This window comes from Berkeleyomyces rouxiae (genome assembly GCF_048999995.1).
Source record: "Berkeleyomyces rouxiae strain 22BRR77 chromosome Unknown BrBRR77_ptg000002l, whole genome shotgun sequence".
NCBI classification, from domain to species: Eukaryota; Fungi; Ascomycota; class Sordariomycetes; order Microascales; family Ceratocystidaceae; genus Berkeleyomyces; species Berkeleyomyces rouxiae.
In genome coordinates this window covers 1708233-1736024 of record NW_027396492.1, presented here as the reverse complement: position 1 = coordinate 1736024, position 27792 = coordinate 1708233, and the positions used below count along the sequence as shown (strand labels likewise).

The window sequence follows — 27792 nt, the reverse complement described above, 5'->3', positions numbered from 1 at the left end:
CACCAAGTCGAGATCTAGTTGACATTGCGAGCAGTTGTCTCGTTTTGCCGTAGCCTGAGCTCAATGTTCAGTTCTAAATGAAGGATCTTGATGGCCTGTGGCCTGATTCTCAACTCTGACTCTCGCTCAGACTTCCGTCTGACAGGCGCACATCACTTGCATATTACTCCAAGACCACATGCCAGCACCAATAACTGCTCACCTCGTCCACTGTTTGGCTTATCTCGCTTCGTCCGACGGCCTCAGCCTCCTGGGGGGCATAGCCAAACCGTCTCTAGCCACCTCTGTTCAGAATCTATGTTGGGAATTTCTCACTTGCATCGTTTCCCACGCACGATGAACTGTCCCACTGCTTGCTGAGAAGTTGGCGACAGGCCTAACTGCTCTTTTGCCCTAGTCTATTCCTATCCGCGCTTTATTCAAACTAACCAGCTAGCTTAAGCTCGACGAAAAACTGCCCGGCACAACACCAGATTTGCCTCTAAAGCTCGAACCTTCACCACTAGCTAACAACCCAGACAAAGACATTGGTTCTAGTATCTCGTTCGGCCTTCTCGCGGTGAATAGATGTTGGTGGCTCGTTGACCTGCTCGCGTATGCGTACTGGTCGGCCCGTATTTTCTGGTGGGTAATAAGAGAGACACTCGTTTCGTTGTTGTGACGTGACAAAAAGCACCGGAGTTTTGGGTGCATATATGCTTGTTCTACCCCCTCTCTTTCCATGCAGCCTCCGTTATCATCGAGTCCCTTCGTCACCAACAAGTCAAAGACAGATCATCCAGTTATTGTCCATCTTCACCAGTCGATTGTTGCGCATTGACGCGTCTCTTTGCCCGCACTCGCTCCTATTTATCCAAACGACTTCTCGACAAATCAAGCCAACCCTCACTCTCGAGATACAGAATGTGAACAAGAACAATCACATCAAGCCGCGCAAGACGAGTCGATGATACTATATTTTGATATATGCACATGCAGGCCTAGGTCTCCCCACTCTACGCGCCCCATCTCATCACGATGCCACTGCCCCTCACTTGTGCCGCTGGCTGCTGCATAGCAAATCTTGAAAACAAACTTGTCAGACCAGCATACACCGCGGGATAATCCGGGTTCAATTATTTATTTTCATGCAGCCCAAGCAGCAAGACAGCCTGCTAACAAGTTTCTTCATCCGTTGTTCCTCTGCCACAGCCACCCCCCGCACGAAAGACACGACGAAGCAAAAAAACCAAGGGGGATATACCCTGGAAAGTCGAGCAAGATATGCCAAGTCAAAGACAGCTAAATCGACTGTGTCACCTGGCATGCTTTCCATATATGTAGCCAAGCGAAACCTTTTGACGGCCATGGAAGTCTGTAAACAGCAAATCAAGTTTTGGTATGCATTCTTTTGTGGCCCAGTAGTACTAGTGTCACCGCCATTCTAAAAAAAAAAAACGTCATGCTGAGCTTCATGTAAACAACTGCGTCCTGTTAGTACGCTGTAGATCTGCCATAAACTTGCTGTCTATGCACTGTACTTTTAGGCAGCTTGTGATGTGTATCGTGGGAGAGCTACATGTTGGTCACTCGGCTTTCACTGTAACACGGCCGTGCAACACCAACGTAAACGATTACAACACAAGTGTATGGCAGAGTACACATGGGCTCTATACCCAATGCAACATCCCATAGCCACTTGGTGAGGCGGGAGTGACTATTTGAAGATGTGGTAGTTAAAATTCGGACTAGTCTGGCTCATTGACTACGGGGAGCACTAGAGACTGAACAAAAAAAGTACGTCGAGTCGAAATAACAAAGGACGCGGAAATTTGATACACTATAACCAACTTGTTTTTTTCCCTTTTCCTGCCCAACCGCTCCCCTTTCCACGTTGAACAGCCTGTCGTTTTGATACCTTCTTACACATGTTCTTCCAGTTGCCTGCCAACTTCACATCGCCAACTTCTCACTTCCCTGTGAGGTTGCAGCCTCCGAACAAATAAAAAGGTCACTTTTGGCTCTGCTTCCATCTACCCAGACTTGCGTCAACAAACAAAACAGAACGGTTGTTTCTTTCCAAAGGACCACGCTAGTTCAACCCAAAACAAAACAAATAAGAAAATGTTGTTGAAAACGTCAAAGAGACCAACATATTGGTTCCCCACATGACACAATAGAAGTATAACCTTGTAAGCGGAAAAGACAGTCGTATAAATAGAATGATGATAGAACAAGAAAAAGGACTAGGTTGATACACCCTCCTGGACAGCATCATCAGTGGCCTGGATGTGTTGCTGGTGGGCCTAGATATTCGTTCGGTTCGTTGTTCGGCCCAGGACCCATTGGCATGTACGCTGTAGAAGAGCTCATGGCCGAACCTGTTATCAGGGCATACGGTGGTGTCCACTGAATACCTGGTGGCTCTATGCGAAGATCTAATTTCCGTGGTGGTGTGATGTCGTAGCAATTTCTGTCCTGATACATCTGTTGTATGCTCTGAGAAACAGTTGTTTGTGGATGGTTGACAAGGAAATAGAGATGGAGCCGGAGTTTTTCAATTTCGTTCTTGTAGGACTCGATAATCTCGGTATCTGAGTAGCCCATATCGTTTGAGCCCTTCATGGTCGTCGTGTGTGGATGTGATACCGGCAGAGTATTTCCGTGGGTTATAGGTGCTTTCATCATATTGCTAACGCCATCTCCGCCGTCCAAAGGGCCAACATTGCTGCGAAGAGGAACACTAACAGAGGCATGGCTCGCCATCGACGAGTGCAAATCTGGGGGTGGCGAAGTCATCAAAGGCGATTGTGTTCCGGGAGGGGGCGGTTCGATCCACTCTGGGTTGATGCAAAATGCTTCGAGTTCCAGTTGCCATTTTTCTAAGTGCTTTGGGGCGCGGCCGCCGCAGTTTTCTTGCAAGTGGGCTGCAAGTTCGTCTCGGTCATGAAGAATAAACCAGCATTTCTGGCAGATGGCTGAGATGCGATGTGGGTGTGAATTCCAGTCATCTTTTCTGCCGGGTCCCGAATCTACAATGCGTTCAAAGGACTCGCATTCGCGACACTGAGAGTCTCCTCGTTCGTTAAAGTTTTCTCCTGAACAAATGGCAATATAGCTCTGGCCGTGACCGTTCTTTCTACCCGTTTTGTCGGCCTTTCTTTGGCTACGGATAAGTCGGTGGTGGCGTTGAAGATGGACACTAGTAAGTTAGTACAAGTAGTTGAGGCTGTCAGTCGAGAGTGGACACAGGGCGTTTTTGCAGGCGAGACAGACACATCACTAGTGCGCAAGACAAAAAGCAAGAAAGACAAATTACTCCTCGAGTGGAAAACTGGGAGGGGGACTAGTTAAAACATGAGGAATGGATGTACTCACACAATGTCGCCGTTCTTCTCTTGTGGGTTGTGACAGTGTGCCCATTCGTTTCTGTTGTACTTGACGGGGTTGTAGTGGGCAAATGGACAGATTCGAGACTGGAAATGCGGCACATTGATGATGGGGCCCTGGGAATGCTGCTCCATTTCGTTATCCCAGCTGACGTTGCCTACTGAGCCTATGCTGCTGCGGTCCGGCTTCAGTATGCTACGATGGTCTTGGACGGGTGACCTCCACGAGGATGGAACCATGGACATTGGTGCTGTGTTAGGCCCGCCGCCTATCGGGACGCCTCCTTGGTCCGGTGGGAGAAGGTTGCCGACATCTGAATCACCTTGTACCTTTGCTTGTTGAAAAGTTCCAGACGATAGATTCATACCACCGAACTGTATTGGGTGTCCGGACCCCTGGGCATATTGAGCGTAATTCATAGCGTCTGCAACCCATGATCAGTCTTGTTAACTTGCAAAAAATACTCGTCTGTCCCGCTATCTTCGTGCAGGCCAAAGGATGCGGGAAGTTTTATTTTCAATGGGGTTTTGAGCTTGAGTGAAGACATACCTCTGTCCGGCATACTATGGGGATATTTTCTAGCGTTGAGGTAACGCCAGTTTCCCGTGTTGGTTTGTTTGAACGATCTTGATGGAATTTTGACGATTGATCTCGCTTCGCCCTTGGTCTGGTCTAGCCTTAGTATGATCTCTGAGAAGCACAATTTTTGCTGTGTTCTTTTGGATTTTGGCCGCGTCTTGTCGGACAGAGGCGCACTGATTGGAATCCCTGACCTAACTATCCAAGCCCCTTCGCAACTCTCTAGTTGTTTGGAATGGAAGGTCGCCTTCTTTGCTTCAACTATACTATCTTGGAGTTGAAAGTGGCAGCCAAGACAGAGCCCATGTGAAACGATGCAGTAAAGCCCTGCTTCTAAGAGGTAAACGGGCGATTAGGGGAGGCGGGGAGGACAAGTTGTTGGCCAAGAATGATGAAAAATTGAACCCTGAGCCTGATTCAATCGGCACGTCTTTGTCAGGCGGGATCGAATAATAGTACTCAACGCCCCAGATAAGTCGAAGAGAACTGTCTGACAGGCTAGGTCGATTCAATATACAAGAGAGTTTGTTGCTTTTTTTAGGGTTGCACACGTACTTTTCAAGGGCCAATACACTATTCGTGTTCGTGAGGCCGTTGAGAGATGCAATACTTGAGGTGGAGTTGCTAAGGTAGCAAGTGCTGCGCGGAGTTTGGCCAAAGAAATTTAACACAGGAGGGGCAGATTGGTGAGCTGATGGTGATGGTTGCCCTCTGCTTCATAAACAACAAGTTTTCGCAATGGTACGAGGAAGAAAATCCAGCTAGGGAAGGAGTTCTATGAAAATCCGACGTCAGTCAGTAAAGCCCGCAATGAGCCGGCGACTTTAGCAAGGCAAAACAGGGCATAGAGGCCCCGAAGAGTGCAGGCAGGATGGCGAAGAGGCTGTGGCTGTAGTGAGATTGCTGAGGGTAGGTGGGCGTAGTGAATCATGGGTTGAATCCGGCTTGCTGGTGTCGATGTTGATGCGGTTGCTTGTCACGAATGGTTGGACGGCGACGGGTCAGGTCAAGTCGGGTACTTTGAAATACCCAAGGCGTTGCCCAGAGTCGAGCACATGGGCTTGACACAGGTATCCGATGCTATGTTCCAACTGATCTAACTGGGCAATCCACTTATGGTGGTATCTTCGGGGAACACAGGCTGTAGGCTCAAATGAACTGGTGATGGTATATGTCTCACGAGCCTGTTTAGGAGATGTTCAGATGTTCAGTGCAGGGGTACAATTCAAGAGGAATAAGAAGAAAGTGTGAGGGCAGTAGAGTATGCATGATATCGATAAGCTTCATCGAGGGGAAGGTTGGTTTTCAAGTAAGGCGATGCCAACATGGCCCACAGGGTGCATAGCATAATAACTGAGTGTATGTATGTGCTGGTGGTAGCAGTAGCACTGCTACAAACTCTTTACTACAAACAGTAACAGGAGCATATACGCACTACTGCATGGACTGTGCAGGTGGTATTCCATTATTGCTAGTTGTAGTAAGGCGTACGTATGTGAGAAGAGAGAAGAGGTGGGTGTGGAATTGGGCGATTGGTTTGCACAGGTCAACCTGTTCGACAAGAAACGGGGTCGAGTGAGAATTAGGAAAGTGAAAGGACAGGTCTGGAACAAGAAGTCTGCAGAAGCCAAGCGAATCAGAGCCGGTCCTTGCGGCAAGAATTTATTCCAGAGGCACACATCTGCAATGCTACTTGACGGCAAAGAACTCACTTTGACTGTACGATGGCACGTCAGACACCCTTCACTCAAATGGCCTTGACAGCAAGGAAAATGTTGTTCTAAAAGCACACCAGGGAGCATAAAGGAGCAGATGTGATCAGCACACGAGAGATCACTGACTATGAACTGGCTTCGGTTTATGGAGATTGTGCTGCATGGAGGTAAAGAAGGCCTGCACAAACTCTTGCTGTAGTATTTAAGCAAGAGGAAATGCTTGGTTGAGGAGGCATAACTTCCTGTGAGCCTCATCCATGTTTAGAAAAAACTTCTCCAAGACTCCCACCACATACATATAAGAAACTCACCGCCTTCGTCGCAGCTGCAGATTAAGGACTCTGTCATGGAGAGAAGTGACCAGCAATGAGTGCACTGCTATGCTCTCACATGCGCCAAACATGGTATGAGCAGACATATTGACGTATCAAGCATCAGCTCACACCGAGTCTAGCACTAGTACACTTCTGGTATCATGAACATGACCACAGCTTACTCTTTGAGACCATGTGCAGAGGGGGGGAAGGGGATAAAGGGGCCGAAACTTCGGCTTACAGAGGTTATGATTATACGATGCAATGGTATTGCTGCGTACTTGTTTGTGCCTGGATAGTGGGTGGTGCCATGCTGGAAGAGCAATAGGGGACCTGCAAAGTCTCTGACTAATAGTAGTTAGACTAAGGGAGCCATACCTTTGATGTGTCGCAATACTCGTACTAGTGTGGCCAGGGCCGGGCAATGTTTGTCGTATCTCAAACCTCGCTGGAATTGAATAAAAAGATGTGGACTGGGAGAAAAGGGTGATGGGCGTCGTCGGGCAGCATGGAGGAGGTAAAATAAGCCTCCGGGATATTGAAACCAGAATGATTCAAGGTGGAGGGTGTGCTTATGACCAAGTGATTAGTCTCCAAGGCCCTGATGTGCAACTGGCTGTCTTGTGGTGTATAGATTTCGGAGATCGAATTAGGCGGGACGTTGACGTGTGCCCGTATGGTATGTGGGCGTGTAAATATGCACAGAATGGCGACTTGTGCCTCTGCGGATTCAAATGTAGCTCAGCCGATGGCTAAAACAAGAGTTAGGTACGATCATCGGAACCGGTATATTTTTGTGGTGTCAAGATGAGGGAAGAAATGCATGGCGAACTGTTGCAACTTTGGGGCCAACTTTTCACAAGGAACTGTGCAATTTCACACAGGAAACCTCTGCCTGCCTGACTGGGAAAAGCATTCATGCAAATTAAATATTTCTCAATTCTCAGGCCTAAAGAGCAGGAGTGATTGGAAAATGAACAAGAAATTCAGAGGCCCCATGTCAAGCTTGTCGGACAGAGTGCCCAGACAGTGAAATAGCTTATCTGCTCCAGCTGTTCTCCATGCTCCCTTGGTCTGAATTACTTGCGGGCACCAGAGAGGGATCTACCAACAGCACCAGAACCAGCACTGTGAGTGAGATGAGAATACGGCTGACAGTCCGAGGCTTTTGGGATACTGTGTGTGATAGATCACTCTGACGGTGGTGATGAGAGGATACAAACATGTATGTACTCGGACCAGTACCTGGGGACATTATCAAAGAGGGGGTTTGACTTACAAGCTCAAGGAAGGATGACTGACTTTTTCTGTCCTACTAGGGTTCTGTTCTTGATAGCATATGTGCAAGAACATGGACTGTAAATATAGCCAACACATTGCCCATCACTTCAACAGTTGTTGAGTGTAAAAAGCCCTGTCTCCTAGTGGGGTGAGGGTGCTGATTAAAGATCTCGTGGCACGCCAACAACCCGGGATCCATGTGCACAAGTATGTATGTACAGACAAGCATTCGTAGTACGTTCGGAGGCCCCTTAAAGCTGCTGTGCACATTAGATAGGCTGACGATAACAGGAGACATCATTCGGCCTATTCCCAAATCTGTCAAACTCCATTCGTGTGACTACGGCTGTTTTTTTTTTTTTTTTTTTTTTTTCTTTTTTCAGAGAAAGAAATTCCCTAGTGAAATGGCGGCTGTTGTGAGCTGACAAGGGTCTCCTTCCATGGCGAGGAGCAAACATCGGGGCTGAGTCTGTGCAAGATTTGAGCTGTGCGAGACGACTGGCTGGACATAAATACGCCTATTGCTATTGCTGGCACATGCTACCTAACCGTCGGCCACGCACTGGTAATCAAGTGAATACCGGCCCAAATAGTACCAGTATACAGGTATAGTATACTCGAATATCAGTGGGTGCAGCGGCGCTCGACCCTGGATCTGGAGCAGCCTTATCCATTCTGGAGATGGTCATGTTCTTGGAAGGGGGTGTGTGCTGCGATTAAGCTATATTGGTGGCTTTACGAGCAACCGTCCACCCGGAAAACAAATAGATATGTACATACATCTAGAGCCATACGTAGGGCGCTCGGCTGTCGGAAGAGCAATTAGCAAACATAAGATCGTATATCAAGCAAGCACCTGGGTAAGGATTAGATACCCGAGATCCATACTCACATCATTTATGTATTCGAGTGGCGCATGGTACGATTCACAGGCACAGAGCGCACCTGTTCGTTGATATTACCAAACAATTAACATTCATCCTTTAGTAGGGTTCGCCAGGTGGTCGGTCGCCCACAAGAAGCTGGATGTTAGCGATGAGCATAGTGAGGGCTGCATCCTTTGAGAAGGAAAGATGTGTTCCTTTTGGGCCAGCTGGCAGAAGTCAAGATCAAGACTTGACGTCACGCGCACCAGTCACGGTATTTCGAATTGAGGCATTGCGATTCCGCGAACATAAAGGGATAAGCGATGTGGGCAGACAGGATCATGAGACGTTGTCTACAGTCATGGTCTGCAGACCATCCGAGGGACAGGCAGCCAAATTTACAGGCATCCCATTCTCGAGCCCCCAAGATACGCCGTGAGATCCCAGCAAGTGTTACAGAGCCTTTCAGTTGAGTCATTAGTGTTGAGGAATTGGAAAGGATGGTCTGTGAAAATTCTTCACCTGTTCTCTGCTGAACCTTGACCGCCCCAAGAGCCTGCAACGTTATCTTGTGGTCTGGAGAGGTAATCAAACAGCCAGAATTCTGCTGGCAGTCGGATGAAATACAAATGAAACCAAGCGCCGATGGACGAGGTTTGGCTGGGCGCCGGAGACATAAATTATGGTAGTATTTACGCCATTCCTCTCAACCTCATCCGCGGCGTTTTCTTTTCCATGCTGTCACCAAGCTGAAAGCCGCACGTGCGCTTAACCAAGACTTGGGTGAAGCATAAATACACGCCATTTGGCTCGCCTTGTCGTCATCTGCCGGCCATGGTGCCCAGCGAATTGTCCATCCATGTGACACCCGAAAGAGCCAATTTCGAGACTAGATTCAAGTGCTTGTATCCAGGACGCAAGGATAAGGGCCGGCGGAGTGTTTGGCGGGTGTTCCCTTGATTGATGAATCAGATGTGTCAGATCATCTACCATTTGCATTGACGAGACCACGGTAGGATGGAGTTGTGGCGGGAGTTGGAAAGTGCTGTCCGTTGCTTTGCGACACGGCCATTAAATATACGAGCATTCGCTTGGCTTCCAATGTAACACAGTAGCGTAGCGATTGCTTGCTTATCCAGGTGTATGTGCTATATGCCATACGTGGTGTTTCAGTCAAGCATGAAGCCCGCTTGATTGACAGGTCTGCCGTGGTCGCGATAATTTTGGTGGACTTGGCTTTGTCGACGTGGCTTTTTGAGAAGCTTGCTTTGAGGACAAGTTTGAATTTTCGCCGTGTGTTTTCAGCTGTGGTATTACATAACGCCTGCCCGCAGTAATACCACGCTGTCTTTTGTGAATTGTGTTATGGGAATTTGCGTGGGTGGATAACCCTAAGGACAAACGTCATGTCAAGACAATGTTCGCTAACCCTAGTAGTGTAATTGACAAACGACGTTGAAAGGGGAGACAGTTGACGTCGGCTTTATGTCCGATGAAGCACTCTAAGGGAAGTGTCGTCCGGATTAAACGGCGGGGCGGGCGCAGGAATCATTGTTGCGAACAATATGTTTTAATTGGTGGCCACACAGAGCGAGGCGGCGTTTTATACGGGGGGAAACCAGGTCAGGCTCCATCTAGACTACGGAGTATTGTTGCTCACTAGTTTCATTGCTAGCTTCTAACAACGGTCCTAATCTAGAGCGTGTGGCTTCTCTTAGATGAGAGTGGGACTTGGCTTGAGCTGATGTGGGATCAAAGCGGTGGGCTGCAGAAGGAGGCTGTGACTGTCTGCCCTGCACCTAAAAGGTTGTAAGGTTGGGCTGTCCATGCTGGTTTAGGCATGTCAAATATTCTTGAGTAAAGAAATTGCTATCAGAATTTCTAAGATTGCCCCATCAAGAAATCTCTGCCTACGACCTATGGTTAGACTCCAGAGGATGTTTGGTACTACATCTGAGATGACACTACCCTTAGGAGCACGATTATGTCCATCCAATTGAACTGTAAATGCTTGTCTAATGTGTTACAATAAACACAAAAGACTTTGAAACTTGAGCCCATCAGACGTTCTCGAAGATGTGGTTGGCTGGTGGTTAGTGACGCAGTGCTAATGGTGTTTGTCCTAGATACCTTGAAAAATTTGCGTGTCTACATAGAGGTGACACGTCACGTTTAGCGTAGACTTGGGAGAATTTGAAATTGTTACAACGAGGAAAGATTAGAGTAGGTAATATAACGGACGGGTGTTGATGATACTAGAATACCGAGTGCTTTTAGTCTACCATTGTAGACACTGCCCTTAAATCTTTGTGGTGGTTACTGCAGACCACAGTGGCGGCGAGTGGCCCTCAGTAGCTGGAGTTCACAAGATCTGTAATCCTAGCCAATCAAGGAATTCCTAATCAACTCACTGTTTGACGCGGCGTAGGCTGTGTAGAATACTGGAGAGTACATGTTCGTTAGGACAGGCATACCATGCCATTCAGAGAGTAGTGAGGATGGTCCAACCTTTCTTATTCATTACAGTCAGGGCCATAGGAAGATTCAATTAGCCATCGAGGCATCCTTCGTGGGCCCGTGGATACATGGGAGAACGAAGATAAGATCTCCAGTGGTTTCAATGCACTTATCGCATTGGTAGACCTAATGAGTGAGTGAAGGACAAGTAGAAATGACCACGGCTTTATGGATGTATGTTAAAAGAAAGAAGGGTGACGGCTTGGCCATAGTACAATCCGACAAGAATTGCTCGGTAGTAGCCCAACTTGATGGCTTTGTGACGATTCGAAGTTTGTGTGAATCTTGGACTTGAGATGGGCAATGGCGAGGTTTAATGTGTCCATTGCGGTGGTAATGATGCTATGGGTCATGGTGAGCCATTGCCAAGAAAATGAAAAAGGATATGTATGATAAACGGGTATTGATGCGAATAAAGAGGTTTAAGCTGGGCTATGATATTGGAATCTTATGATAGCGTAAAGTGAGCTGATGAAAAACCACGAGAGGCATATCATCGCCATCGATATGCTGAAGATGGTGGAGGGGACATGATGGTGAGTGCGATAAAGTCAAGAGGCATCATGACATGGGAGGCATTCGTTCCTTTTTGTATTGCCAGTGCCACCCATTTAATCTCCCATAGGAAAGGATGAAAGTAGTAAGTCCAAAGTATAATCTAATCATGCATTATGTAGGTACTGATACCGATAAATCTGGGGGGAGGGGAGGTATCGGTCGCTTGGTAGCACAACTAGGACAACCACAAAGTTGAGACTTGACTTGTTTGGGTTTGGGTTCTTCGTGCTATGATTTAGCTGAACTTTAGTACAGCCTTTGTGAAGCGCGTCGCGCTAGTTAAGTAACCATGGAGGAAAGAGTCGGTCGATGGATACGACCTACTCAACACCAAGGAAGAAAGGGCCCTTAGAGAGAGAGCCAGGACAAGTGTCGTTGTTGGGTATTACCATGATTGGGTTAGGCTGTCCATTGTTTTGGGCGAAAATCTGGGGGGCCTAATATTCACATGAGACCGGGAAGACCGAGTCGTATGTGGGTGGGAGTGAAAGGTCATATGCGGATGGCTGTAGATACCTGTACACTGCTGAAGGTTTCACGCACGAGACAAATGTTACAGTGATGTTGTGGAAGGCCTAAGCTTGTGGTTTGCTTGATACTGTTACAGTGAATTGGCACCAAGTCGTGAACGAAGTGGTCAATTATATCGAGTTAGAGCAGGAACTGCAGCAGATGATGAGAAAGAAGAAGAGCGACAGTGTGTGAATTTTATGAACTTTACCCTGGCTAACAGTGAAAGCAATAGGCTGAGCCGCGCATGCAGGCCGGTGATGGTAGTTGGGAGTGTTGGCTGAAGTCCTGAAACTTTTGGTGGCGATAAATCCCGAGGCCGCCCAGAGCACGCCAATTTAGTCCGGCTGGCGGTGATAACTACGCCAAAACACCAGGGTCTTAAGATCTAGAACCTTTTGTGTCTCGCAATGGTCAACGTTGCTTTAGTGGTGTTGTGGTTGAGTGGGCGTCAAGGGGGAATGAGCAACTTGAGAAGAACTCGCTCTCTCGTCCTCGGGGTTTCCCTTGGCACCAAGTAGCTTTTATTTGGCCCCCATCGAGTTATTGAGGCTTGCTCTGTAGTAGCTGTTCTCCCAGTACTTCGATATTTCTTTATGTATAAGCCCCGTATGCAACGCGCAAGTGAACGCACTATATACATACTTGGACAGGGTCGCCATCGGTTCTGTTAGGAGTTTTATCCACTGACTCCCCGGCTTTCCCATATCCCCTGCCGCTCCTGGGGCACTCAAGGAATCGTCTATCCTCCCACAGTCTCCAGTGACGTGACAGTTGCTAGCAGAGGCAGGACCACTCAGGGGCTATGGAGCCACACCTTATGGTAATATGGCAAAAGCATTTACAATAGACAGTATGCACCGTTACCGCGAGCTCACCACTAGCCCATGCTATTGCTTTCGCCCGTAAAGCCGACATACTTGTTTGTCTGTGGGCGGTGGAACTTGGTCAGGGCAGGTCGTATAGGCTTCTAGAAGTACCGAGATGAACCTCTACCGAGACTGAGCAATGTCCTGGATGCCTTATCCATCAGGTCCCTTCCTCCAATGTCCATGCATGACCCAGTGATAAAAAAGGATGAGTGTAGGAGCGTTGCTGCCACATATACGCCTGCCGTGTCTTTCGAGCGTCAAACAAGACACATCAAGGCTCCATGCGACAAACAGATGCAAAGGCAGGATGGAGATGACAGTCTGCATCGTGTTGGTTCTTCAAGCGCATCCAACCACGGCCCAGATGCATTATGATAGTAAGATGGTTGAAGAGTGCCACGGTTCTCATCTCGCCTTCCAGGATACTGGATACAGGGTATACCTAGGCAATGCATCTGCACAGACGACTTTGCATCATAGACAAACTCACGATAAATGACATGTCGGATAATCAGAAAGTCGGTGCAGAGTCAGTTGGCAAGCTGGCCATGGAAAAGGGCACACCGGGAGCAGGTCTAGCTTAGGTCTGTTGGCAGAGCGCCATGTGGCTTGTCTGTCTGTGAAGCCACTCAGAGTCAACACTGACCGTGCTGCTAGAAATGAGAACAAGCTCTGATGCGCTGAAGAGGGGCGTTAACCGTAGAAGAAAAAATCAGTGACAATTAAGTGACGGCAGCATCAATGCCGGGCCGTGTCAAATCCTACGTTTATGGCTGCCTCACCCTGACCCGTGATAGAGCCACCTCATTCTCGGCTTATGTAATGGGATAGAGGGTTTACTTGCAGCCAAAAACGGAACACACAAAAATCTCTAACATGTATTTTGCCATCGCAGCGTGTTTGATTGATTCTTTATTTACCTGTCTACTCGCGAGGTATTCTCGGCATACGACAGGGGACTACGAATAGTACCAAAAAGAGTACATACAAAAACCGAAACCACAATCCAAACCATGCATACAGAAACCCCACGCACAAAGTGTAATGACTAAAGTGTGTCCACCCGCCTAGCACAGAGGCTGTCCTTCGCTTGTGTGGCCCCAAACATACCCGGAATCCTGGTCCGGCGCTGTAGCACAACGCAAAAAGCAGACCTCCTCAAAACCATCCCCAAAAGTGGAACCAAAACCAGCGCAGCCCTGCCGTGGAGCTACCATCCCCACCAACATTCGCTCGTCGGCTAAAGGGCGGGAAAACGAGAAAAATTCTCGCAGACGAGCCAATCAGCGGACGTGGCCTGGGGGCTCTCGAAAGAGCGAAAAACCACGGCCAGATGAGCCTCCAGAAGTCTGGTGATCGTGGGACCGGAAGAAAGAAAAGTTGGCGTAACCGTAGCGTGCGCAATGGATGAGGCACAGCGATACGGTTCCCGCGCCACGGGGCGGACTACCTGAACCTTCCAGAAAGGCGGTCCATCGAGAGTGAGTGTGTCTCCCTGAGGTGCAGTGCAGAGTGCTCGAGGGGCCGACGGTCGTAGCGGTGGCGAGAAAAGGGGCGAACGTCGACGAGATCAACCCGCGAGAGGGGAAAAAGACGGGCTCAAGGCCTCACAACTCGAAAAAAGAATAGACGCAACATTGGGGATATGTGCGCGCTCGTTCAAACCCACAACGAGGGGGAAATGTTCGTTTTTTGGCGAGGGGGCGACATCTTGAACTCAAAGGTGCCACCCCGAGGGTTGTAGAAAGGAAGGTTGGTAGGAGGGAAGGTTGCCGGCAGGACCGCGTGTTTGATTTGATTTGATTGTCTTTATTTTACCTGTCTACTCGCGAGGTATTCTCGACATACGACATTTGATTTGATTGTCTTTATTTTACCTGTCTACTCGCGAGGTATTCTCGACATACGACAGGGGACTAAAACTAGTACCAAGAAATACATACAGAAGCTAAAGAACCAAAAACCCAGAATCATGCATACAGAAAATCCCCACAGCACGAAGTATAATGACGGAGGGTCCCCCGACCGCCCAGCGCAATGGCTGTCCTTCGCTTGTAAGGCCCCAAACAAGACCCCAAGCCTCGGCCTTTACCCTGTAGAAGACCAAACCCAAAAGAAAGATAGAACATGACAAAAGAAAAGTAACAAAGGAAAGACAAGAAGTAGAGAGAGAAAGGGAGAACGAGCAAACAGACGAGAGTGGCAGCGCGCGCGCTAAGCCGAGAGGCCCGGGGGAGCCCCCGCACTGGGAGGTGGAGGGGCGGGCGGTGGTAGGCTCGACGGGGAGCGAGCGGGAGGGTCGGCGGCCTGTGGGTGCACCTCAGTCCTCGCACGGCGGTGGGCGAGCAGCACAGTGGGTGCTTTAGCTGCCTTGGCGGCCAGCCAGGTGGCCCCGCGCTTGGTGCCTATCAACTTCTGGAAGAAGCTGCGGGACACCCGCTGTGGGTTCCGGGGGCAGACCCAAACATGTTCTGGGGCGGTCTCCGATCCGCAAAGGGGGCAGGAGAGCACGGCGTCCACATGTTCGAAGCGGCGATGGTAGGCCGCAAAGTCGCCATGGCCGGACAGAGCAGTCAGCACTGCGCGGGCGAGCTTGCGATCGGTCTCGTCAAGGAGACTTGACCAAGCCTTCTTGGGGGGTTCAACTGGGCGGTGCAGATGGGGTCTGATGGCGCGTCCCTCCTCTGCCCACCAGGCGCGGAAAGCAGAGTCGAGACGGGAGCGGAAATAGTGGCGGGCCCAGGAGAGCGACATGCCGTCCAGCCAGGTGTTTGTCCTGGCCCCTAGCTTTGCTTGCCCATCTGCGAGCTCATTGCCCGCGATGTCGGAGTGGCCCGGGACCCAAATAGCCTCTACCTCGGGTGGGCCGTCGGGCCAGGGCCTTGGTCGTGGCCGCTCTGGGTGCGGTCTGATCCAGCTTGCGCAGATCATCTGGGCGCGCCTCAGATACTGCTCGGAGGTGCCCGGCTTGGCGTAGCGAGACGTGAGCCGGTTCACTGCGGCGAGATTGTCGGAGCAGATCCAGACCTTGCGGCACTGTGGCTTCTCCCATGAGTCGACCTCTGCCAGGGCCTTGGCGATGGCCAGCACCTCGGCGTCATGGACTTCGGCGCGGAACGGGGCAGGGCAGTTGCCCGTGGACAGGGTCCTGCCGTCCTGAATGACCACCCATCGACATACGACAGTAGGACCGCGTGTAGGGATCGGACAAGCCGGCAGCTCCCGGCTATTGTGCAATTTAGGTCCGAGATTTGTGAGGACGAATTGATATTTTTTTTTTTCACAAAAAGAACAAAAATGAAATTAAAATTCTTTTGGCGACCAAGCAGGGACTCGAACCCTGAGCCTTTGCCAAGCTGGTTGATTGATTGATTGATTCTTTATTTACCTGTCTACTCGCGAGGTATTCTCGGCATACGACAGGGGACTACAAGTAGTACCAGAAATTACATACAGAAACAGAAACCTAAAATCCAAACCATGCATACAGAAACCCCCCGCACAAAGTGTAATGACTAAAGTGTGTCCACCCGCCCAGCCCAGAGGCTGTCCTTTGCTTGTGTGGCCCCAAACCTGGCCCAGAGTCCTGGCCTCGCCGCTGATGCAGACCAAACATAAAAACAAAAACAAAGGAAACAACAAAGGGAAGTACAAATAAAGAGAGAAACAAGTAGGAAAAAGGAGGTGATGGCAGCGCAAACGCGCTAAGGGGGAGACCCCGAGGGTACGCCGTCTCCAGGTGGCAGAGGGAGTGCGGGAGGGGCCGCGTCTTGCGCCCGCGTGTCCGGCCTCATGCGGCGGTGAGCCAACAGGGCCGTGGGGGCTTTGGCTGCTTTGGCGGCCAGCCAGCAGGCTACGCGCTTGGTACCGATCAACTTCTGAAAGAAGCTGCTGGACACCCGCTGTGGGTTGTGGTGGCAAACCCAGATGTGCTCCGGGCTCGTGTCGGCTCCGCAGAGGGGACAGGAGGGCACGGCGTCCTCGTGCTCGAAACGGCGGTGATAGGCCGCAAAGTCGCCGTGTCCTGACAAAGCTGTCAGCACCGCGCGGGCGAGGTTGCGATCGGTCTCGTCAAGGAGACTTGTCCAAGCCTTCTTCGGGGCCTGCACCGGGCGGCGCAGGTGAGGTCTGGAGTTGCGACCCTCTGCCTCCCACCAGGCGCGAAATGCGGTAGTGACCCGGGCGCGGAATTCACTGCGTGCCCAGGAGAGTGACATGCCAGTCCTTGTGGTGATTATGTCTGCACCCCACCTGGCTTGTCTGTCGGCGAGCTCGTTGCCCACGACATCGGAGTGGCCTGGAACCCAGATCGCTTCCACCTTAATGGCTCCATCTGGCCACGGTCTTGGCCGCGGATGGTTGGCGTCGGGACGTAACCAGTCCGCGCAAATTGTTTGGGCTCTCCGAAGGTGTTCCTCGGAGGTTCCGGGCTTGACGTCCCGGGACGTGAGTCTACTCACCGCTGCCATGTTGTCTGAACAGATCCAGACTTTGCGGCACCGCGGTTTGTCCCGCAGGTCGACGGCGGTTATGGCCTCGGCAATGGCCAGCACTTCGGCGTCGTGCACCTCGGCGCGGAAAGGGACCGGGCGGTTTCCCGAGAGCAGGACCTGTCCCCCCTGGATAATTACCCAGCCGGCGCCAACCCTGTTCGGACTCAGCTTCGAGCCGTCTGTGTATAGCCACAGGTCTGAGGGGGGGGAGGAGCGGACCAGAGCGAGGTGTGCTGCAGCGGCAGCCTCTTTGTCACCCCGGATCGGGGCCCGGGTCGAAGGTAGCTTGCCCTTGCATGGCGGCGGGAAGCTCGTGGACAGCTCGTATGGGAGCATACTCCTGAGCTCGCCCAGTATGCCCCACATTGGCCTTATGGAGCCGAGGGGGTGGTTTGGCGGGGCCAGCGCGACTCTGAGAGCAGCCGACCCAAGGAGGTTGTCCAGCGCATAGCGCATGGGAGGGAAGCCCGATGCGAGGTTGTATATTGCACAGGGTGTGGTGCAATATAGCGGCAGGGCGGCGCGGAGGCCTCTGCGGACGGTGCGGTCGAGGAGGCTTGAGGCCCCCAGTAACCCGCGGCTCAGCGGGGCGTCGGGCGGGGTTGGGCGCCACCATGTGGCCGCAGCGTAAGACAGCTTGGCAACCACGCATGCGCGGACCGCCGTGAGGGCACCCTTGATCGGGGCGCCTTTCCAGCACCCGGACAGAATCTGGATGCCGCGAATGGCCGGTGCCGTCCTCTGTGCCACGTCTCGGATGTGTGGCACGAAGGAGAGGTTACGTGACCAGCGCGCGCCGAGCCAGCGCAGGGTCTCGCGAGGGCTGACCGCCTCCAGCGTAGAGCCGTCGGGGAGTCGCAGGCTTGGGTTTTGTCCATGACGCTTGCGCGTCACGTGCAGAAGTTCGGACTTCGTCAGGTCGAGCGCCATGCCGTTGTCCGTGCACCAGCTGTCAACGAGCTCCAGAGAGCGGGAGAGAACCGAGCAGTTGCCTTCGAGGGACGAGTCTGAGTTGACTAGGCAACCATCGTCAGCGTACCCACGGAGAGTGCAGGGGAGTGGCATCTTGAACAGCGGCGACATGAACAGCATGAACAAGATTGGGGAGATGGGCGAGCCCTGTGGGAGGCTGCCACCTGTTGGCTGGAGAGCGTCGGAGACGCCGTCTAAGGTTAGGGAAGCCCGCCTGCCCGCCAGGAACGAGGACACCCATCGACATGTTCCAGCCGGGCACCCCAGGTCCGCCAGTCGTTTGACCATGCGGTTCGGATGCACGGCGTCGAAGGCCCCCTTGATATCAAAGGTGAGGACCGAAGACTCACCCCTGAGGTCGGCTGTGCGCTCGAGAGAGTGCGCCAGGCGTAGGCACATGTCCTCGGCGCTGCGCCCCGGAACCGCACCGGCGTAGTTGTCTTGGATGTGACCTGCCTCCAGCGCCCAGCACGAGAGACGGCGGGCGACTATCCTTTCCAGGCACTTGGCCAGGGTCGGGAGCAGCGAGATGAGCCGGTAGGCCCGTGGCGACGAGCGATCCTTCTTGTTGGGCTTTGGCAGGGCGATCACCTTAGCCTCTTTGAAGGAGGCAGGGTGGTGGCCCCAGAAGAAGCTTGCGTTGAACAAATGGGTGACCTGCCGCTTGAGGGAGGGCCAGGCCAGTTTCAGGACGTTGTTCGAGAGGCCGTCCGGGCCGGGGGCAGTGTTGCGCGGCCTCCAAAGAGCAGCTTCCACCTCGTCTCTGGTGATTCGGGCGCGTGTCGGCGGGGCTTCCGTCCTGGAGCCCCAGGTCCTCGGTTCCACCTGCAGGGCGGGGGATTCGATGTCCCCTGGCCGGGCGGAAGGCATGTGCACGCTGCGAAGGAGAGCGATCTTTTCCGTGGTGTCTTGTACCGTGGCCTCCGCTCCGTCCGCCGGCGATAGTGCTGGGGAGTGGCGGTGCGGAGCTTTCGTCCTCCATTTCACGATACGGAAGAGGTCTCGGGTATCAGTGACCTTCGCCAGCAAGTCGGCGTAGAAAGCCCGAGCCGCGCTCCTGAGTGCGCGCCTGAGGCGCTTCTTGGCTTCGCGGCGTTCGGTCCTGGCCTCTTGTGCTGCGGCCTGTGTCGTTGCCTTTTCCACCCTGTTCCGCGCTGCGCTTTGCTCCGCACGCGCGACGCTGCACTCCTTGTTCCACCATGGGAAGCTCTTGGCCTTGCCCAGAGACTTGGGCGTTGATGCGACCAGGGCGTCCAGGATCACATCCTGTAGAAGTCTCGCGAAGTCGTCAATGTGCTTTTTCTCCGGGATCTGGCCGTCTGACCTCCGGTACTCTCTCACAAGGTCGTCCAGGCGAGCCGCGCCGGCCTTGCATGCCGCGTCGAACTTCTTTTTGTCAAGCTTATCCATGAGGAAGCGCCCCGCGGGGCTCGGGACCACTGTGTGCCCTGGCAGCGGGATGGACACCAAGAGCGGGAAGTGGTCACTTCCGCATGTCAGATCGTCCCGTAGCTCCACGCTCGCCCCGGTGACAAAAAGAGGCGACGACATTATGGTAAGGTCTATGACACTCCCTGACTCGTGGGTTGGCTCCCCATCCGCGTTGCCCAGCAGAAGGGCACGCTCTTCCATCCAGGCCAGTAGGAGCTCGGCGTCGTTGTCGTCCGTGGCGCATCGGGGGTCCCAGGCACTGTGGTGGAGGTTGAAGTCGCCCACTACCACAGACCGCGGCCCTGGCTGCATGCTGGTCAGAAGACGAAGCGCCTCCCCTGTCCTAGCCGAACCTGTCCCGGCATTGTAAAGGTTTACGATGCTGTACGTGTGCCCCCCGATTAGGACCTCCACAATGATGACATCCTGGTGTTCTTCCCTCATGTAGGCCTTTTGGAAGCGAAGCCCGTGTCTTTTTGTCGAAATGTATGTGGCGACTCGGGGATTCGAGCGCCAGTTACCCTCCGGGACTATTACCTGATAGGAGGGGTGCCTAGGGAACGTTCTGTTCCCCGGGTCTGCGCTAGACGGGGCCTCTTGGAGGCAGACCACATCCACCTGGTCTTCATGCGCCTTGTGTAGCAACGACTGTGCACAGGTCCAGGACCTTTGCACATTCGCAGAAATCATTTGCAATACTGTGTCGTTAGGGTGTCCTAACATTTACAGAAGTTCCTCGTCATTGTCGTCTACCTGCATTGAATCCCGTGTTTCAGGGGACTCGCTGGAGGTGGGCAGGGGGGAGGGTTGCAGCTGGGCGGCCTGTGATGGGGCGGTCGATGGCTGGCTGGGTGCCGAGGAGGCAGGGGAGGGGGAAGCCTGGGAGCTTGAAGGGCTCTTCGTCTGTGACGACGGCCGGGCCGGGGGGGCCGAGGTGACGGCCGTGGAAGGCGCCTGGGAGGACGCTGGGGACGGGGCCTTGTCTCCCTGGGCGGCGGCAGCCGGGGTGGACGACTGCGTCTCGGTATCGGCCGGGCATTTGCGGTCAAAGTGGCGGACCCGGCAGCGTGTGCAGAACGGGAAGCGCTCCAGGGTGTTGTCTGCGGAGACCATGTGCAGCTCTCCAAGTGTCGCTACGCGGCGGGGAACCGCGGACGGGGACACCAGGCCTTCGTGGAAGGCGATGTGGGCGCGGAAGGTGGGCACGCCTGCCTTGCCAACGTACTTTGACAGCGTGGCGCTGGCGGAGACGACACCAAAGGCCTGTTCGATATCCTGACGGACATCGTCTAGGGTGACCCGGTGGAGCATCACGGCGCCGGGGGTCTTGGGGTCCTCGACCGTGATCGAGGTGGGCAGTCCGTGTACGATGTACTTGGACCAAGCATCCCTCTTGTGAACCTTCTCCGCAGTCAGGTTGGCGCGGATGCGCTCAGCGTGGCTGAGGAATTTGCCGACGTCACGGACGGCTGTCAGGGCAAAGCCCGTCTTGGTGGCGGTGGCGGTGCCTGCGCCCTCGCCGCGGGGGATGCCCGCGTTGGCCTTCGTTACGATGTAGGCCGGCGAAAGCTTCCGGAGGGGGGAGTCGGTTGGCACAACCACGAAAAGGCGGTTGTCGGTGGGGGCGGTCTTGGGGGCTGAGCTGGGGTTGCCCTGTTTGGCCTTTGGGGCTCCGGTCGAGGGGGCGGCGGGTTGGGTGGCCTTGGATGCTTTTTTGCCCTTGCGGGCGACTGTGCTCCAGGATTCCTTGTCCGAGGACTCGGTGGGCGCTGCAGGAGCAGCAGCAGAGGGGTGGTGTGCAGGCTGGGCCTTTGGTGGAGCCGGGGCCGGGGCCGGGGCCGTGTTAGGGGCGGGTGGCACGGGCTGTGCGGCCGGGGGGAGAGAGGTGTTTGTGGCAGCGCCCGTGGGGGGCGCGAGGGGTGAACCTGTCATCACGGCCACCAGGCCGTTCTCCAGGATTGAGGCCAGGTCGTTAACGATCTGGCGGGTAGACGCGAAGGCCTCCGCGTGGGGGGCCATGGAGGCCAGGCAGTTGTCGGCCATTGTCAAGAAAATGCTGGCCAAGCGATCTCTCGCGGCCGCTTCCGCATCCTGCTTGGTGCGGATCTTGTCGGCCAGGGCCTGGAAGCGACCGACCGGGAGCGAGATGGGAGCGTAGTGAGCCTCTTGGGGGAGGGGCGCGTCTTCGCTCCTGACGCGTTTTGCGCCTGTCGCGACGCGCGCGACGGAAGAGGGGAGCCCCTGAGGGGCCTGGCCGGCGAGGTTCGGCGAGAACGACGCGGAGGAGGGGACAGTGGTGGGCACGGGGGAGGGGTCGCTGGCGGGCGAGGTGGCCTGCGCGTACGTCAATGACGGAGGCGCGGACGCGGGCGCGGCGGGCGCGGGCGCTTGGACGGACGCGATCATCTTAGGGATGACAGGACCTGTCGGGGGCGAAAATAAAGTAAAGTAGTTTGCAATAATGGTAGCTGTTAGCTTGGTCAAAATGTCGAAGGTGCCCTCTGAAAATCGAGGAAAATGTTGTTGAGTGGCCTCGTGATGTGATGTTTATGTTTGCCAAGCTGGAGAATCAACCGGAAGACAACGCGCTACCATTGCGCCACTCAGCCAATCAATTTACGGTTATTTTAGGAGTTATTTAGCAGTGCTTATTTCGTCTTTTCTTTTTTTTTTTTTTTTTTTTTTTTTTTTTTTCCCGCGTTATACAACCTTCCCGACGGCCTACGGCTCGAAGCTGGAGGAAGCAGAAAGACACACCCAGGAGATCACAGACGAAAGCTCACCAATTCTGTGGGCGTACTCAGATGGGTCCAAGGACTCCAAAGGTTACGCCGGCTCAGGATGGGCTTTGATCAAGCAAGGGCAAGAACTGGCCACAGGCAAACTGCATCTGGGGGTCGGGGCAGAGGTTGCGGATGCGGAGGCGATCGCGGCGAGACACGCTGCAGCCGAAGCAGTCAATGCCACTGCAAACACAGCGAACATCAAAATCGTCATCTGCCTAGATAACCGCAGCGTGGTGGATAGGCTGAACGCCAGGCTCCCAGTTTGGGGCACCTCGCAGGAAGCTATAGACGAAACAAGGGACCTTATGCGCAAGTGGAAAGACGGACACCCAGGCCGAAGCTGGGAAGTTAGGTGGGTTCCAGGCCACAGAAGCATCCCGGGAAACGAGCGAGCGGACCAGCTGGCGAAAGAGGCCACTACAGAGGAAACAGCCCAGCCCAACCCATTGTGGACTTTGGCTGCACTGAAACGATGGCGCAAGCGGGAGTTCCAAGCAGCGACAGATCGATGGTGGAAAAGCACCGGGCGAAATCTGGAAGCGCCGGTGGCATGGAGGGCTACGGCCGGAAAGCACAACCGAGTCAGCGTCGGCAGAGTCCTCGCGGCTAGGTCGGGGCACGGAGACTTGGACAAGTACCACGTCCGCTTCGGGCACGACACGCCGTTGGGGTGCGGGAGATGCGGGGCCGAGAAAGACGGCCCACACGTTTGGACATGCAAAGGCCTACAGAAAAGATACAGCAGGTCGTGGGTAGAGCGTCTATTGAAGACGGCACGAGGGGCAAAGACGTTGGCCGAGAGAGTCGACAAACTGGCACAGAGGGGCCCCGGGCGGCAACGCCTCATCAACCAAGCATAGGCCGGCAGAAAGACCGAGCCATTTTCTACTTTTTTTCCTTTGTCTAGTTCTTTGTATTTCGTCATCTGTATTACTGGGACCTTTGGGGTGACTTAAGGGTCGCTCTGGAGGCTGCGAGCCTCCGTGTTCCAGCTGTTTGTTCTCTTTGTTCAGGTGCAGACCTGCTCTTTTCATAGTTATACTCTTTTCACAGGTGGACTAGCCGCCTGTGACGCCCATTCGACCAGTGAACCCTGGCACACGGCGTAAAAATAAACAACAACAACAACAACAAAATATACAACCTTCCCTCCTACAACCCTCGGGGGGTACCTTTGAGTTCAAGATGCCGCCCCCTCGCCCAAAGACGAACTTTTCCCCTTCGTTGTGGGTTAGAAGAGCGACCAGCACATATTCCCAATGCTGCTGTCCTTTCTTTTCCGTCCTGTCTGATTTCGGTCATTCTCGATGAATCGAGTCGTGAGGCCCTGAGCCCGCCTTTTTCCCCTCTCGAGGGATGATCTTGCCGACGACCGCCCCCTCTCGCAACACTTCTCGATCGCCGGTCTCTCGAGCTCCCATCACTCAACTCGGGGAGCCATACTCACACTCGAAGGGCAGCCTCTTTTGAAGGTTCCGGATGTCCGACCCGCGGCGCGGGGATCTCGACGCTGTGCTCCATCCATAGCACACGCCGCGATTACGTCCAACTTTTTCTTTCTTTCGGACACTCGATCGCCAGCCCTTTTGGAGGCTCGCTTGATCTCGGTTTGGCTTTTTGGGCCCCCCTGAACACGCCGGTTTTTCCCGACGAACGAATGTTGGTGGAGATGGTAGCTCCACACAGGGCTTTGTTGTCGTGGGTCCACTTTTTGGGGTGCGTTTTTGTGGAAGTTTTCCTTTGTTCAACGGGGAGGTGGTATCTGGAGGACAAGGTGATGTCGAGGAGGATTCCAAGAGGAGGAGAGTTTGCGGAGTCCTGTTCCCTTGCGCCGGCTACAAGAGGAGGAAAATGACAAAAGTTGCAGCAACGGCCATGCCCGCAAAAGGACAAAACCACGCGTAATCCGCCGGGGACAAACCCCCGTGCCGAGAGCCGGTGGCCTTTTAGACTAGACTTCACGCGGTTTATTGCAAACCAAAAATACCAGGTAACCAAACCCTGGAAAGGTAGGTGTGCCCTCGGGCCGCGCTGGACGGAAAGTCCTCCTGGCTTCTACGCCGGACCCTAAAAAGTCACAGGAGATGCTTAAAGTCTACGCGCACCTGCAATTGCTGACCGCCCGGGTGTAGTTTGGAAGATGACATTATCCGACTGCTTCCGTCCGGAATATGCCGTCGTATTGCTGCGAAATAACAGTAGGTAGACGTAAAAGAATAAAATCAAAATCAATCAAATCAAATCATTTCCCGCGTTATATCCGTGACGTAAAGTAATAATTTCAATTCAATTCGTCATATCCGTCCGGCAAACATTCCGGAGTCGTTTGATCTTAGTGATTTGAGTAAACGTTAAATGTCAAGTAGACAGACTGGGGCAGGACTGTTTATAAATGACACTGTTACTGGGTTGTCAGACAGGTCGGGCTGCGAGTACCTTGTGCGAGGGACATGTGGAAGCCCTATATACACGTTGAGATTGGCATTCAATGGAAAGAAAATGGGAATTGGGATTAGATAGAGAGGCCTCCCTGGTATTACATGTGAGGATGTATATATACAATCATACAACTCTTGTAGGCTCAGTAAGTGGCTACCTATACTTGTACTTGTACGTGTCATTTTGATGGAAGAGGTTCCCAAGACAACAGGATCAACCGGCTGATATTGGAGGCCTTTCTTCGGGACATAGGTTTGTTCACTGTAAATCTGATACAAAGCTGAGTAGATTGTACTTGTACGTGTCATTTTGATGGAAGAGGTTCCCAAGACAACAGGATCAACCGGCTGATATTGGAGGCCTTTCTTCGGGACATAGGTTTGTTCACTGTAAATCTGATACAAAGCTGAGTAGACCAACAAGGGTCACCCAGCTAATGACTCAAATACCCCTTGGAATCGACAAGTGTCATAGGTGTTGGGCTAGCCTGAAATATCCTTCTGCACACATGACGAGACGGTAGCAGTACCGGGGCATTGGTATGACTTTGAGTTAGCTCCAATAGTCCCCGACGTGAAATTGCCTATCAACTATGGCAGCCAGTCTACAGACGTTGTCTTCTAAATGAACAGTAAACTTAAAAACACTATGCTAGCGAGAGCATTACGTGAGGAGTGTACGGAATGCGAACTTCCTGCGCTCTCTGGAGTAACACCTGTCGTAGTGTCGCTGAGGTACAGAGATCCCAGATCAGTAAGTTTTCCATCCCTATTGAGGAAGGCCGTGTTAGGCCCGACGTTGCTGTTTTGTGAGCGGAAGCTACCAAAGTATGAGTAGCGCTCAATATTGTCGTTGTTATCAAGCCACGCCAAGGCATCGTTGAAGAAGTCAGTTGTTGCAGATAGAGATTGCCATGCGTAGGCGAACTCAGTCACCCATATCTTGGTATCAGGCCAGCTGTTTGGTTGGTTGGTTAGTAAACTGAGTATGTTGCAGGAACAAAGGCGTCTTCAAACCCAAAAAGAAAAAAAGAAAGAAAAAAAGTACCTACAATGAGAGTCGCTCATTGATATGACTTTGGAGACCTGCAATGTTGTCATACCAATGTACGGGAAGAAAGTCGAATGTGCAATTGTTCGTGTGAGTAGAATTACTAATAAGCTGCGAACAGTTGCCAAGGAACTCCTGGGTCCAAGTAAGACCATAGGGCTGGCCAGTACAAGCAGGAAGGCCGACCTTGATGCCGAGTTCACGAAGAGGGATCATGTTCGCTACCCAGCCGCGGGCACCCGCTCGTGGAGTGACGTTGCTGCCACCATTGTCGATTCCATCAGGCTCGTTGTAGCTGAGAGCGTGTGTGATATTGATGCCGCGGTTGTCAATGATACTCTTGACGGCTTGGTAGAAGGAATCGGAATCGACATCGGAGATGTTGACGCCCCACATCATGGGGACGAACTCAAATTCGGCTTGAGACTGGGTGAAGGCTGGCGAGGGATTCGGCTCGTAGTTATAGTACCATGTTAAATCGGAGTCGTTTTGAACCCAGATCTGATTGTCCTCGGGATACGTCGAATTAGGAACAAAGACAAGACCTCGCTTGTCTGCTGCAGCGAGGGCTGCGAAAGCCGTAAGGGTAACGTGAGAGGTGCGCATGATCGTGAGAATAATAGATCTGATATTGAACTTCCAATTCCATGTATGTGAATACACTAATGAAAAAGCGATCAATACCCGCCTGCCATTCAGGAAATATTATCAGCAAACCAGTTCAAAGGGCGCACAGAAATCAGAAAAGAACGGCTTCAAGGAGGAGCAAGATGTTGGGGAACACATATCCAGGGACACGAGGGCGTTCAAATACTACGAGAAACAAAAGGACTTATATGCAAATGACATCCACCTTGACAGCAAACAATCTGAGTTGGACAAGGTTGTTTTTGAGCTTCATCAGTCGAGACAGGGAAGTGCATCCACAAACACACCATAGTTTCTTTTGACCAAGAGCTGAGAGCGAAAGAATATGGAGAGGATGTAGATCCTCTTCATCAAGGATAGCGAAATATATAGTAGCCCATGTTTGCTTTCAAAGCTATAAACACTATGCTTCTCTGTATTTTGTGCGCCTCATAGGGTCTTCCGACGCATTCTCTAGACATCAAATGGGCAAGCCCAGATACTCAAGGCTTGGAATAATCAACACGGTTACCAGGATATTTGTCGGCCACAAAATTACTTTTAGCAAAAAGAGGCGGCTTTGTCAGACCCACAGACCCTGCATACGATGGACAATACTCAACAGCTGAAAGAAGAACGCAAATGATGTATGGCCTGTTCTTGGCGTTTGTTGTCAGGAGAAAAGCACCCAATCACATTTTTGCAGATGTTGTTCTTTTTGGCATTATTGACAATGAAGCACACAAAAAAAACAAAAGCACGGAACATTCGCAGAGTGTTAACCAAAGACATGCCCACCCAAGGTTGCACCTGGGGATGGTGTCGTATCAAAGATGAAGTTTGTTTCTCACCTGGGATCCCTTGTCGATAAGTTTCTTTTGCCTGTTGGACCCACCCAGGGCGAAACAGGCATCATGCATCCAACGATATTGAGGCTTGGAACGGTTTTTACCTCTGAGTGGCTTGGAGGAAGAAAACTCAGAATGGAGTAAGCGGTGCTTGATGCTTTTTTTTATTCCATGATTATCTCATCAAATCCGACGAGTTATTGGCGTGAAGTAAATGGTGATGCTGATTTTGAACAAATAAAGCCCAGGAAAATAAGGAGAAGATATGACCATTTTCTTTTCTCTGGGAAATTTTGGTGCTAAAATAAGGACAGGTGACAGGCATATGCAGTTGTCGGCTTTGTCCGTTTGCTTACTTGTCAGTCAAAATGGAGGGCAAATTTAAATGCTTCCTGTGAGGGCTCTAGCATACAGCAATCAGTGGTTTGTACCAGAACTTGGGATAGATTTTGATCCTTCAGCGTTGATACTGGATTATCAGGAAGAAGTCAATGGAATAATGTGGACAAGCTTTCATAGCACCGACATTTCTTTCAATTTCATTTCATAATATTGTATAGTATTT

At 52.3% G+C, this 27792-nt stretch overlaps 4 protein-coding genes across 4 annotated transcripts; all 4 read right to left on the bottom strand.

Annotated features, from left to right (window-relative positions):
• Positions 1-2256: 2256 nt before the first annotated feature.
• Positions 2257-3788, bottom strand: BROUX77_002027 (uncharacterized protein; the record flags this gene model as incomplete). Its single annotated transcript, XM_073746522.1, has 2 exons — positions 2257-3181; positions 3358-3788. The coding sequence occupies 2 exons, from the start codon at positions 3786-3788 to the stop codon at positions 2257-2259; spliced, it is 1356 nt and encodes a 451-aa protein (XP_073607109.1).
• An 11007-nt stretch (positions 3789-14795) lies between these two features.
• On the bottom strand, positions 14796-19789 carry BROUX77_002026 (uncharacterized protein; the record flags this gene model as incomplete). The annotated part of the gene is made up of 2 exons (XM_073746521.1): positions 14796-15807; positions 16299-19789. The coding sequence occupies 2 exons, from the start codon at positions 19787-19789 to the stop codon at positions 14796-14798; spliced, it is 4503 nt and encodes a 1500-aa protein (XP_073607108.1).
• A 411-nt stretch (positions 19790-20200) lies between these two features.
• BROUX77_002025 (uncharacterized protein) lies at positions 20201-21883 on the bottom strand (the record flags this gene model as incomplete). The annotated part of the gene is made up of 1 exon (XM_073746520.1): positions 20201-21883. One exon carries the CDS (start codon positions 21881-21883, stop codon positions 20201-20203), a length of 1683 nt encoding a protein of 560 aa, XP_073607107.1.
• A 3439-nt stretch (positions 21884-25322) lies between these two features.
• BROUX77_002024 (uncharacterized protein) lies at positions 25323-26358 on the bottom strand (the record flags this gene model as incomplete). Its single annotated transcript, XM_073746519.1, has 2 exons — positions 25323-25659; positions 25805-26358. The coding sequence occupies 2 exons, from the start codon at positions 26356-26358 to the stop codon at positions 25323-25325; spliced, it is 891 nt and encodes a 296-aa protein (XP_073607106.1).
• Positions 26359-27792: the final 1434 nt, after the last annotated feature.